A 13118-nucleotide genomic window follows, 5' to 3' on the forward strand; every position below is an offset into this window, starting at 1 on the left:
TTTACTCACATCACGTTCCATCTACTACAGTCTCATCCATTTATTTAGCCTGTCCATGTCCTCTTGAAGCCTTCACACTACTTTGGTTCCAATTCAATTTGGTGATGCCAGCAAATTTGGAAATATTACAATTGGTCCCGAGATCCACGTGATGGATATAGTACTGATCCTTGCGATATTAGTCACAACCTGCCATCCTGAAGGTGATCCATTTATTCCCACTCTCCACTTTCTGTCTATTAACCAGTTCTCAATCCATGCCAGTTATTCTCCCCAATCCCATGGGCTGTAATTTTATTTAGGAGGTAAAAACAATGTCTGCAGATGCTGGAAACCAGATTCTGGATCAGTGGTGCTGCAACTGTCAGGCTTAAGTGAGTCAGAACCCTTCAAAATCTTTATCTTCAAGTGGCCTTATCGGAATCTTTCAGGAGGATATTTCCAGGGAATTGTCTTGGACTTAGCTACACAGGGTTTCTGCATGATCCAATACAGCAATCCAATGTATCCACTGATCCAGAATGTAATTTTATTTACCAACCTGCTGTATGGGACTTTATCAAAGCCTTCTGAAAATTCATACACACCACATCCTTCATTAATGCTACAAATACTATCTTGTCAAACATAATTTTCCTTTCATATATGATGTTGACTGCCCAATTTTATCATTTCTTTCTAAATACCCAGTTATCACATCTTTTATGACTTTGTCTATTACAGATGTTGGACTAGCAGGTGCACAGTTCTCCACTCTTGTTCTTCCACCCATCTTAAACAGTGGGGGTATATTTGCTACTTTCTAATCCACAGGCAGCTTTTAAAAATCTATATAATTTTGATATATAACCACCAATGCATCCATTAATTCAATTGCCCAAGGAATTTATTAACCTTCAATCCAGATAACTTTCAAGTACTGCAAATTTCTTTTAGTTCCTCAATTTCACAAGTAGAAGTTGCATGGTTTTGTCATCCACTTCACAGCAAAGTACTGGGAGTTGCGGGGTTGGCGAGGTGGTAATCTGGTAGGGGAGGGGATGACTGTGGAGCAGACAGGGGAGGTGATGGGTACAGCAGTGGGATAGCTATTGGGACAGTGTGTGGGGATGCTGACAAGTCAGGTATTCAGGTCCAGCAAAGAAAGGGTGTTGGGTCTAGCTGTTGGGTGAGATGGGGGTCAGCAGGGGTTGGGTGGGGGTTGCTGACTTTAGTGGGGAGAGATTAAGGAGAATTTGGTCCATCAGGGACAGCGTGAGTGACAAGGACTAGGCAGATTATAGTTGGGTGCTAAGTTTAACAGTTACCCAAGGAGTGAGAGTAGGTTTTGAATAATCTAACTTATTTTGAGCAATTGTCAGGCTTAAGTGAGTCAGAACCCTTCAAAATCTTTATCTTCAAGTGGCCTTATTGGAATCTTTCAGGAGGATATTTCCAGGGAATTGTCTTGGACTTAGCTACACAGGGTTTCTGCATGATCCAACACAGCAATCCAATCTATACTCTCCATAAACAATCTGGCCATTGGAAAAGCGCTGGACCATGTTTGTTGAGATCTTGGCAGGTGCAGGCACTTCATGTTACTACATACAGAGCCAGTGAAAGCATGCCATGCTGATGACAGGCTTGTTTGCAAAGAAGCATCTACTATTAAGTTTAACCAATCTTCACACGCAGTGATGGTGTCATTAGCAGTCCATTAGCTTCGTTGGCTACATGTCTAGAGTGTGGTTCAGAATAATACTATTCATTCCCAGTGTGGATTCATTCCCAATTCTGGCTGAGGTAGTTCTTGAGCCCTACCTTATTTCCTTGCACTATAATAATTTCATCACTTGTCCCAGAATGAGCAACCTTTCAATGACATTAATAGCACACAGGGAGAGGGTGTTACCATTTGATATACTGGGTCCCAATTTGCTTTGAGTAATTAAAATCTCCACATCAATTAGTTGCCTAATAAGCAAAACCTGCCCCCTTTGGCCTGTGCATGCAAGCGTGAGATTTCCAAACAATGGTCAATAGATCCACACACACCCCACCGCCCCCCTCCAACTTGTGCAAACTTTCTTGGTCACTCTCAATCCACAAGTTTTCTTGAATCTCATCGCCTTCCTCACAGAGACCCAACGTGTGCCAATAATCGTGCTGCAGAGAGGAAGGCAAGTATAGCCCCGGGATTCATGACAAACTCATGCCAGTAAAACAAGACAGAGAAAAAAAATCTCCAGATATTTGTTCTGAAAGGAATTCACAAAATGCAGGATATTTTCTGAGTTTTTTAAACGAGCTGACTTCACACTGATTCTCTCACATTTCTGGTCCCACTTCACATGGGTACCTTTGGAAATTAGGTTCTTCATCCGGAAATGATGCTGATTACATCTTCATTCCCAAATTAAGATGTAAATAAAGTGTCTGTTTGAATGAGATAAGCACTTCACATGTTATTGGTCTTCAAACTTAAAAGAAAAAAGCAACACTGCAGCTGAAAATGGGTATTGGTCCAGCTGGATGAGACTTCTGTCAGTTTTCAGTTACCAGCTGTCCAGCTTATGGGTGGTTGGCAAAGAGAAAGCCACAGAGATACAGTGTGTTTACAGCATAGCAACAAGTCATCTGACTGAATTAGTCCACGCTTCAACTCCTCACATACCTACTCCTGACCTTCACTAGGCCTATATGGCTCTGAGACGTGAACTGTGTACAGTAGACACCTAAAGGTGTTGATGCAGCACCACCAATGCTGCCTGTGCAAGAGCCTGCAAATCTGCTGGGAAGAAAGATGCACCTACACCAGTATCCTCGGCCAGGCTAACATCCCCAGCATCGAGGCGCTGATCGTCCCTGATCGGCTACAATGGGCTGGGCGTATGACCAACTCAAAACTCTCCAAGTGTGATAAAGTGGAAGTTGACCCCCTTCTGAGAACTAAAACTGAGACACCCAGAGAGGAGCGCCTCATCCTATAATCTGTAAAGAATGGGAAAAGTGGTGTAACCCACTTCTCACCAACTTCAAATGGTTAAGTAAAATAAATCCCTGACACTCACTTCAAAATCAACAAGTAACAATTTATTTATCTATCTCTGACAGGGAACAATTTAACCAAACTATTAATAAACCGAATAAATCCCTTCTAACTACTACCTATTCCCAAAGAAAATAAGATTCTAATGTTATGTTATTCCACTAAATACAAGTCCCACTCATACAACGAAAATAGAATTTAGTCTCTCAATTACAACCAGGCTATGTGTCTTCTGGAGTGTTCTGTGCCTTTTTCATCAATCAGTCTGTCAGGAATGCCTTCTCTGTTGTTCCTTCTGTCAGGAATGCCTTCTCTGTCATTGGTATCCTTGTTATTTAGATGGTACTATCTCTAATACGTAGAGGAGGCTGTGAGAGCCAATGATTCTCTCTCAAGCACTCAGGGCTGTTAATTCTGGCAGATGGCAGCTAGCTCTGGAGTTTTTGTGCACCTGCCCCCTTCTTTTATACCCTTGATAACATATCACTATTTCTTACAATAGGATTGGTCCTATGTTATCAAAGCCATCAGATTTAAATTTAGTTGGTTTTGGTATCTAAGTGCCTAGTTCAAATTGATTGGCTAAATTCAAAAGCCAGTTGTCTTGCTAAAATCTGCGGCTTGGCATGCTAACTGTACGGACTTTCAGTTCGAGTGCTTCATGTACTTGCAAACTTTCAAGCTGCTGCTCACAGACATCCATTTTAAATTTCTAAGCACCACAAACACCATCTTTTAAAGGGACCACACAATGCATTCTCCCCTTGTATTTTACAATTTTACAAGCACCAAGTTCGAACTTCCTGCGTTCCAATCTACAATTAGTCTATCCAACCTTGCAACACAAGCAGGTGCTTTACTCCCGGGTTCAGAACAGCATGCAAGCCCCAGGTAGACAGAGGAAGCACTTCAGGGATACCCTTAAGGGCTCACTGGTGAAGTGCAGCATTCCCACTGACACCTGGAAATCACAGGCCCAAGACCATCCAAAGTGGAGGAGGAGCATCCGGGAAGGCGTCAAGCACCTCAAGACTTGCTCTCAGGAGAAATGCCAGGAGGAAACAATGAAAGGAGCACACTGCCACACCCATGCCCCATTAACCACTTCCCATGACCACCTCCTGCCCCAAAGGTAACAGAGTCTGCGGTAACTATATCGGTCTGTACAACCGCCTATGGACTCACCCTGAGAGTGGAAGAGTGACCCTCATCTGTAAGGGGCTGCCAATGAATGAACAACACATGTACATAGCACAGAACAATAAAACGTTTCAGCCTTAACATATAATGAAAATGTAAGTCAGGACAGGGAAAAAAACCCATCAGTTTATGCTGATAGGAATTGTGGAAACAGAGAACAAAGCAGGAAAGATACATGATTGGCATATAACAGGTGTAGTATTGATTTAAATTGAATGGGTTGTGAAAATTAACAATTGGTAATTCAAGACAAGACTGTGAATGACAAAGAATGAGCTAAGGACTGGCAATATGAGGTAGTGATCTATTGCTGAGTTATTGTTATTGTGTAGGAAGAACAATGTAGTAACTCAACATGAAATGAATAAAGGTCGCATTCAGAAAATGACGGCTGACTGAAACCTGATTCATGAAAAAACTGTTAATTGAAAAATGCAACACAAAACCTATGTCAGTCTGGCATGTTTATTCCATATTTTACCAGCCTAGAATAAATTAAAAAGGTACAAGATGTTCCGTTGTCTAACTCCAATGTCCCTCATCTTGACAAGTATGAAGATTGAGTCAAACAAAATCCAAAAAAAAGCTTTCGTTAGCAGAAAGACTGATGTGCATTCGGATATAAAGTGAAAGTTACTGTAACTGTAATTTAAAATGGAAATGATAACATATTTTAGCCTGTTGTCAACCACATCAGCTCTTTCTCAACTTGTCAGTGCCCACATTACTGGTATAGAATTGACTGGACTGGTGATTCATTCTATTACTATGCAGAGCTATTCTAAAAATACTTAAAGAATGAAGCCACGATTCTTAGTAATTTGCAATATAAGCGAGGCAATTATTGTTGCATTTTATTTTCAAGCACGAGTTTGAGAAAGTGGTAGTGAGACACTTTTTTGAATCACATTATACAAGTATTATAGATCTACCCACAGTCCTTTTAGGTAGCAATTGTCAGGATTTTGATCGAGTGACAATGATATGTTTCCAAGTCAAGATGGTATGTAACTTGAAGGGGAGCTGAGAGATGCTGGGGTCTGTTCCCCTTGACTATCTCAGTAGTAAATCTGCAGATTTTGATTTGTGCTGTAGAAGAAACTGTAGAAAGGATGTAAGTTGTTTCTACAGTCACATTGCAAAATCAAAAGTACAAAAAGCAGAAAAAATTATAGAGCTTAGAAAGAATGAAATATTCAATAAAAGAAAGACAGAAGGACAGAAGATTGAAGAAGTTTGCATGTTGTATTCAAGAGATGTTAACTGCCAGATGATAAGCTTTCATTCAAATACAGAACTTTGCTATGATCTTATCAGTTCAGGACTTGGTGGCTTAATGGTATCGCAACTGGGATAGTAAGCAAGAGATCCAAGTTAATACTTGAGAGTCATGAGTTCAGCCCCCACTTCAGCAGCTGATGAAGCTTAAATTCAATGAATAATGCCAGAAAATCAAGCCAGTCTCTGTCATGACGACTATTATATAAACCTATTTTGTTTGTCAATGTACTGTATAACCTGATCCTAACCTGATCTGGCCTGCATGTGACCCCAGACCCACAGCAATGTTGTTATTGATTCTTAAATGCCTTCAAGGACAATTGCTGGTCTTGCCATTGACACCCACATCCCATGACAGAATAAAGAGATTGATTGATTCGTCATGAAATCAAACCAGAAGATTTGCGAATTGGATCTATACATTGACTGATAATCCACATGTGAACACAGAATCGACGCATTTCAATGAGAAATAAAATTTCCAAGTGGAAGACCTAACATTAATTATAAAAGTAAAAGCTGGTAACAAACTTCAAGAAAAAGTGTATGATTACACAAAGTAGTTAGAACTATAAAAACTTAACAAGAGTTTTCATTGATATTTTAAAAAGCTCAGAATGGAAGTGTTGGTCATACAAAAAGTGAATTGGAGAATTAATAATAGTAAACAAGGAGATGGTAGGTCAGAGGAGCAGGGAATTTTGCATTAGTCTTGACTATAGAGGATACAAGCAGCCCATGTGTAAAGAACTGTAAATCAGGAAGGATAGGATGAGGTAACGAAAATTATAATCATCAGGGAAATGGTTCTGAGCAAATGGTTGGTGCTGAGGGCTGACCAATCTCTGATTAACTTCATCCTTGAGTCTAAAAAGAAGTGGCTGGTGAAATAATTGATAGTTTTAATTTTCGTTAGTTTCAATTTTCCAAAATTTCCTAGATTCAGAGAAGATTATTAGATTGCAAAACAGTGAATGTGACACCTTTATCCAAAAAAAGAGGGAGATTGAAACAAGAAACTACAGGGGAGTAGGCTTAACATCCTGTCATAGGAAAGATGTTAGAAGTTATTGTTAATGACATTATAACAGGACACTTAGAAAAACTCAAAGTATGCAAGCAGTTAATCATATTTAACCAATATATTGGGATTCTTTGAGAAAATAATACATTGTGGATGAAGGCAAAGAGGTGGATTACTTTCCAGAAAGCATTTAATAAAGTTGCACATCAGAGTTTATTGAGAAAATAAAAGCTTATAATATAGGGTCATGGGTAAAAACAAACTAGTTAACTAGTTAAGAGGAAACAGAGAGTAAACATAACTAGGTCATTTTTTAATTGGAGAGATGTAATGAATGACACACCTCAAGGGTTGGGGCTGGGATCTCAACTTTTTACATTTTATAAAAACGACTTGGATGAAGGACCCACAGGTACGTTTGTAAAATTTGCTGATGACACAACATTATGTAGGGAGTAAATTTTGTAGTGGATATAAATGACTCCAGAAGTAGATTAAATGAGTGAGAAAAAGATCTGGAAATGCATTATAATGTAGGAAAATGTGAAATTGTTCCTTTTGGCAGGGAGAGTAGAAAAGAAATATTTTATACGAATGGTTAGAGTTTGCAGAGTTCTGAATGCAGAGGGATCTATGCCTCTTAGTATATAAGTCATAGATGGTTAGTGCACACATACTGCAAGTCATGAGGAATGCTAACAGAAGGTAATCACTTATTGTGAGTGAATTGAATACAAACAAAAGGAGGCTATGCTTCTGTTATACAGGTATTGGTGAGACCACATTTGGAATATTGTGTACCATATGAGTCACTTCATTTAAGAAAGGATGTAAGAATTTTCAGAGAAGGTTTATGAGGCTAAAACCTGGAATGTGCAGGTTAGTTATAAGGAAAGTTTGGCCTGGTGAGTCTTGTATCCACTGAAGATTAGCAGAGTAAGAGACAACTCGGTGGAAAGGATCTTGGCAAAGTGATTGTGAAAAAGAATATTTCCTTTTGTGGGAGAACTTACCTCAAGAGGTCATGAGTCTTTGGAATGATCTTCCTCAAAAGTCAGTCGAAACAAAGTCCATGAATAATTTTAAAGCAGATGTAGATAGATTCTTAAAAAGCAAGGAGGTGAAAGGTTATCAGTTGCATATGAGAATGTGGAGTAATCGGAATAACCATGATCTTAGTGAATTATGGAACAGGTTCAAGGGGCTGAGTGGTCTGCACTAATTTGTATGTCTGTATGTGCATGTAGCATATTAATTGCATTTATTAGATTTTTGATTCTGAATTACTTTCTTTCCAGTTATTCTGACAAACTGCATCAGGCAAAAATTTGATTTTAATTATTTTCTTTAATGTAGGCAATGCAGACAGCTCTCCTGCAAATCATTCTGCCAATTCAAGCCAGTCTCTGCTAGGCCGAGCCTTTGTGGACAAGACTGTTGTAGCTGCTAGTAAGAAGGTACAAGAGGAGATGCAAGTCAGTGCTCTGTCAGGTATGAGCCATGTAAAATAATTTGTTTGACATTTTAAAGAATTATTTTTGGAATGTAGATTTGAAATGTAGATTTTTCTTTTCCAATTGTAAAGTTTCTCCTGGATTATCTGACGTGCTATTGGAGATATTGCATCTTGGGTTGTTCATCTTTTGAGATTTGATTTAAAAAGGCTGAATGAGACTTAAAAGACAACATACAGAATAACACCTTATTCTGACTTGTTTCCAAATAAAAGATAAAATGAATGCAGTGTAACAGCATGCTTATTTGGAAATACATTTTGATGATAAGATTGATTAGAATGTTGTAGCAACTAGTGAGTCTAAACCCTTGCGCTCATCATGAAATGAAACTTCTGCAATCAACATTTTGTCCAGTGCTTTAGGAAATTGTAATGTTGGACTAAAATTGAAGAAACATACCACTGTCCTGGTATGCTGTTGCTGTAGGAGGCAAGGCAATGGGCATGCCAGTCCCAATTCTCAGGTTGTTTATGAAGCAGTTTCTTATATGGAATGGGAACCCAGCTTAGCATATATTTTTTATGATATATTTTCATATTCTTAGCAAATTATCCCCCCCAGTTGTGCCAGTTCTCCTGCTATAAATCTCAGTCGCCAATATTTTCTTTATTTTAATGAAAGATATTATCCTTCCTTGGTGTCATCAGGAGTGAGAATTTTCCTATCCTTCTGCTTTTCTTCGTTCAACAAATAGGTGTGTGACCGTGACCTCACTAAATCCACATGTGGCCTCACCAATACCCTGAATAACTGAAGTATAACTTCCATAATTTTGTATTCAATTCTCCTCACAATAAATGACCTAATGGTTCCCCCATTCCAATGAAGAAATGAATTGATTTCTACTCACTTGTACACTGATAGAAATTACAGTGCTGCATCTACTGTCTGCTCCTCCTTAGAATTTGCCAGAAGGTCAAGATCAGGTTGGAAAAATAATGACAGTTTAAGAGAGGGAAATACAGATCAGAAAGCAGCAGCGTTATCTCCAACAATAACTGATTCCCAAGGTGCTAAGTTCAGATGCCTTCAAATTAATGTCATCAATGAAATTTCCTTATGCAATTTGTTACAATTCATTTGTCCAAAAGCAATAGAAACAAGAGTAGACCAATTAGCCCTTCGAGCCTACGCCAACATTCAATAGGATCATGACTGATCCAACATTTCTCATGTCCACTTACCTGCCCGTTCCGCATAACCCTTGATTGCTCCACTGATTAAGAACTTATCAATCTCAGCCTTAAAGGGACACAAGGATTCTGGCACCACACTTCTCTGTGGCAAGGAATTCCAAAGATTCTCAACCCACTGAGAGAAGGAATTCCTCCTCATCTTAGTCCCTTGATTCTGAGAAATGCAGTCTGGCCCTAGACTGTCCCATGAGGGGAAACATCCTCACAACATCCTTCAGAATCCAGCATGGTTCAATGACTTCTCATCCTGCTAAATTCCAATGAGTAGAGTTTCAACCTGTTCAACCTTTATTCATAAGACAATCCCATCATACTAGGGATCATCCTAGAAAGCCTTGTCTGAACTGCCTTCAATGAAATTATATCTTTTCTTAAATAAGGGAACAAAACTGCTTACCATACTCCAGCAGCACTTGGTATAGTTGCAGTAAGACTTCCCAGTATCACCCTCCAATGCCCTTGAAATAAGGGCCAATATTCCATTAGCCTTCCTGTTTACTTGTCACACTAGTGTGCTAGCTTTCTGTGTTTTGTGCACAAGTACTCCCAAATCCCTTTGTGTTGCAGTTTTCTGCAGTTTTTCTCCACTTAAATACTTGTTCTCCCTTACAAATTGAACAACTTGACATTTTCCCATTTACCAACATTTTTACCCACTTACCCAACTTATCAATATTTCCCTGTAGACTGTTTGTATCCCTCTCACAACCTGCAAATCTGGCAACTGTTCATCCGCTTCCTTCCTCCAAGTCATTAATATATATGTAAACCGTTCCAGTCTCAGCACTGATTTCCATGGCACTTCCCTGGTTACAGGTCACCAACCTTATAAAGAACCCCTTATCTCTACTCGCTGTTTCCTGACCATCTGCCAATTCTCTATCCATGCCAATATATTATCTGCAACATCATGGGCTCTTATGATTTAATCTTTTGTTGAAAGCTCTTGCAAGTCCAAATATAACAGATCTACTGGTTCCTGTCTGTGCACTCTGGTCGAGACCCCCTTGAAACACTCTAATCAATTAGTCAGACATGACTTCCTTTCATGAAGCCATGCTGACTTTGCTTGATTAGATTCAGATTTCCTGCTTATATTTCTTCAATAATTGATTCCGACACCTTCCCAACAATAGATGTCAGGCTAATTGGCATATACTTACCATTTTTGCCATCCTCATTTTTTGAACAGGAGTGTCACATTGGCAGCTTTCCAAACCTCTGGTACTGCTCCAGAATCCAGGCATGTTTGGAAAATTGCAACTAATGCATCTCCTAACTGCGTTTAGCCCACTAGTTAGTCTAATACTATTTCTCTAGTGAAGGTGATAGTACTTAATTTCTCCCCTATATTCTTTAGTATGAATGGGCTGTTCAAAGTATCTTCCACTGTAAAGACTGATGCAAAATATATGTTTAAATCCTCTGCCATTTCTTTGTCCCCCATAACAGTCTCCCCAGATCCATTTTCTGAGGAGCCTATGTTCACTTTGATCTCTCCCTTTTTTATACATTTAATTAAGTTCTTATTGTCAGTTTTGATATTCCTGTTCAGTTTGCCCTCATAATTTATTTTCTCTCCCTTTACTAACATTTTTTGTATTTTTTTTTCAATTGACAGAAGAATTATATAGTTCACTCGTTACTTCTTTCAAGCAGAATGCTTAAACAAAATAGCATTCAATTGCTTTCATAGCCAACAAGGTTTTTAAGCAAACGGTTGTGCTTATTTGTGTCATAACAGTAGGGGGAGCCCTCTCTGCACATGCACAGATAAACAAAATACATGTGCAGCTATGCCAGTTATATTCAATGTCCATTTTGCACATACAGTGTGGCAACATTTCAGGAACATCAGGTGATGTTGCATAAATTCATGAGACGTGGAAGAACATGCATTTATATATCACCTTTCATGTAGTTCTCAGGAATGTCATCAGACAAACAATGAAATTGGACTACAGTAAAGAAGTGATACCCAGAATCACAGCAATAATTAAATATTTGGTCAAAAAGAGTAGATTTTACACAGAACTGTAGGAAGAAAGCTGACCAAGTTTACAGAGAGAGCTACAGAGCTCAGGATTGAGACACCCTGACAGCATGGCCACCCAAGGAATAAGGTAATTTAAAGCAGCTTGAAAGGATCAGTGCTCTTAGAGGGATGGTGACGGCTACTGAGGAAAAGAGGAATGAATTTACAAATGAATTTAGTATTGTGCTGGATATTACAATAAATTAGCACCATTGCTATTTACATGGGCATTTCCTGAAGACCTCTGATTAGGAAATATTGGTACTCGTAGAGATAATGGTCAAATTTTGATGAACCTTTTCACTGTAAGCTGTGGAAATCAGGTACTGACTGAATGCTGTGTCATTGGCCTGTTGGAACTTTGAAAATTCAGCAAGAGACTTTTCTGAATTAAATGTATGGAGCCAACATGATGAAATAGACCCAAAGGAGATATCAACCGTGATGTAATTGAATGGCAGAAGAAACTCAAGGGGTTGGATTGTTTATGTCTGTTCCTGTATTCCAATATCGTGTTTGCACCCTGACTCTACTAGCACTCAAGCTCATGCTGATAAATCTGTTTCTCTGTCTGTCTGCCTGCAATTCAAGGGCTGCCAACCATTCCTTGCCTCCCAGGCAATTCTTTTGTCAGGGCTTCATAGGAAAAGTGGTTTCCAGACCAATGAGAGGAAAATGCACCATTTATAATTGCAAGAATTTCAAATATCGCAATCAGAATGTTTGCAATAACTAAAGAAAGTTTTATTTTATTCACTTGTGGGACATGGGCATTGCTGTCAGCATTTAGAATTAGAATTAAAATAGCTTTGATTGTCAAGTCCACTCAAATGAGTGCAATGAAAAGTTTGTGATGTCACCACTTAGGCACTGTCTTAGGTACAGGACACCAAGGTACAGATACATTGTTACAGAATTAAAAGAGTAAGAGCATTAGTCTAGCGCAAGAATATAAAGTTTTACAAAGTACTAGGATTACTCAAAGTCCAGAATAGCAATAAAAGTATCTTTTAAAAGTACAGGTCGTTCTGCTATAACATGTGTTTTATTAATGCAAATTCGCTATAATGCTATTGACAAATTAGGGACACTTTCTAAAGCATGAATTTTTAAAATGTGTATTGGTTATTACGCAATCCTGTTCCCATTAGTTTCAATGGTGCTGCTATTATGCAATTTTCCTATAACATGGGATTGCACGAGAATGGAACTATTGCATTATAGCAGAACTGATTTTACTCAAACCATAGTTATTTTCACTGAGTCCGTGCCCACCGGGCTTCAGAACTTCTGCCTCCTCATACTTCCATCTGGCCCATGATTCCCCACCTGCATTTACCTCCAGGACTTGTCTCCCAGATTGGCCTGGGCTCAGACTGCCTCCCACGCGGGGCTTCGGTCTGCAACTGATCTCCAGGACATGCCTCCTGCTTGGCATAGTGTCTGACTCATCTCTCACACAAGCCAGGACTTAGGCTCACCTTCTCTACTCTCCAGGTAACTTTAAGAAGTTAAAAGTCGGGTGGGTAGGGGAAGGGGAAAAAAACTGCAGTAAAAAAAAAGAAAAAATCTTATTGCTCATCCTGAGTTTTCCCTAATTCAGTTGTGGGACTTGGACGTTGCTAGCTGGTCAGCATTTATTAAGAGACAGAAAAACTGCAGCTGCTGGAATCCACGGTAGACAGGCAGGAGGCTGGAAGATCACAGCAACGCAGGTAGCATCAGGAATTGGATAAGTCAACATTTCGAGTTCCTGAAGAAGAGTAACTGGCATTAGTGTGGCGCAAATGTTACTTGCCACTTGTCAGCCCAAGCCTGGGTATTGTCCAGATCT

General features: G+C 39.2%; 1 protein-coding gene across 1 annotated transcript in view; it reads left to right on the forward strand.

The window, feature by feature from the left end:
* Positions 1-2729: 2729 nt before the first annotated feature.
* LOC132819381 (ALK tyrosine kinase receptor-like) overlaps positions 2730-13118 on the forward strand; it is a 332695-nt gene continuing 322306 nt past the window's right edge. Inside the window, exons 1-2 of the mRNA XM_060830863.1 lie at positions 2730-2871; positions 7893-8027. Of these exons, the coding sequence (XP_060686846.1) occupies positions 2730-2871; positions 7893-8027 (277 nt within the window). The remainder of the gene's footprint in view (positions 2872-7892; positions 8028-13118) is intronic.

This window comes from Hemiscyllium ocellatum, chromosome 10 (genome assembly GCF_020745735.1).
Source record: "Hemiscyllium ocellatum isolate sHemOce1 chromosome 10, sHemOce1.pat.X.cur, whole genome shotgun sequence".
NCBI lineage: Eukaryota > Metazoa > Chordata > Chondrichthyes > Orectolobiformes > Hemiscylliidae > Hemiscyllium > Hemiscyllium ocellatum.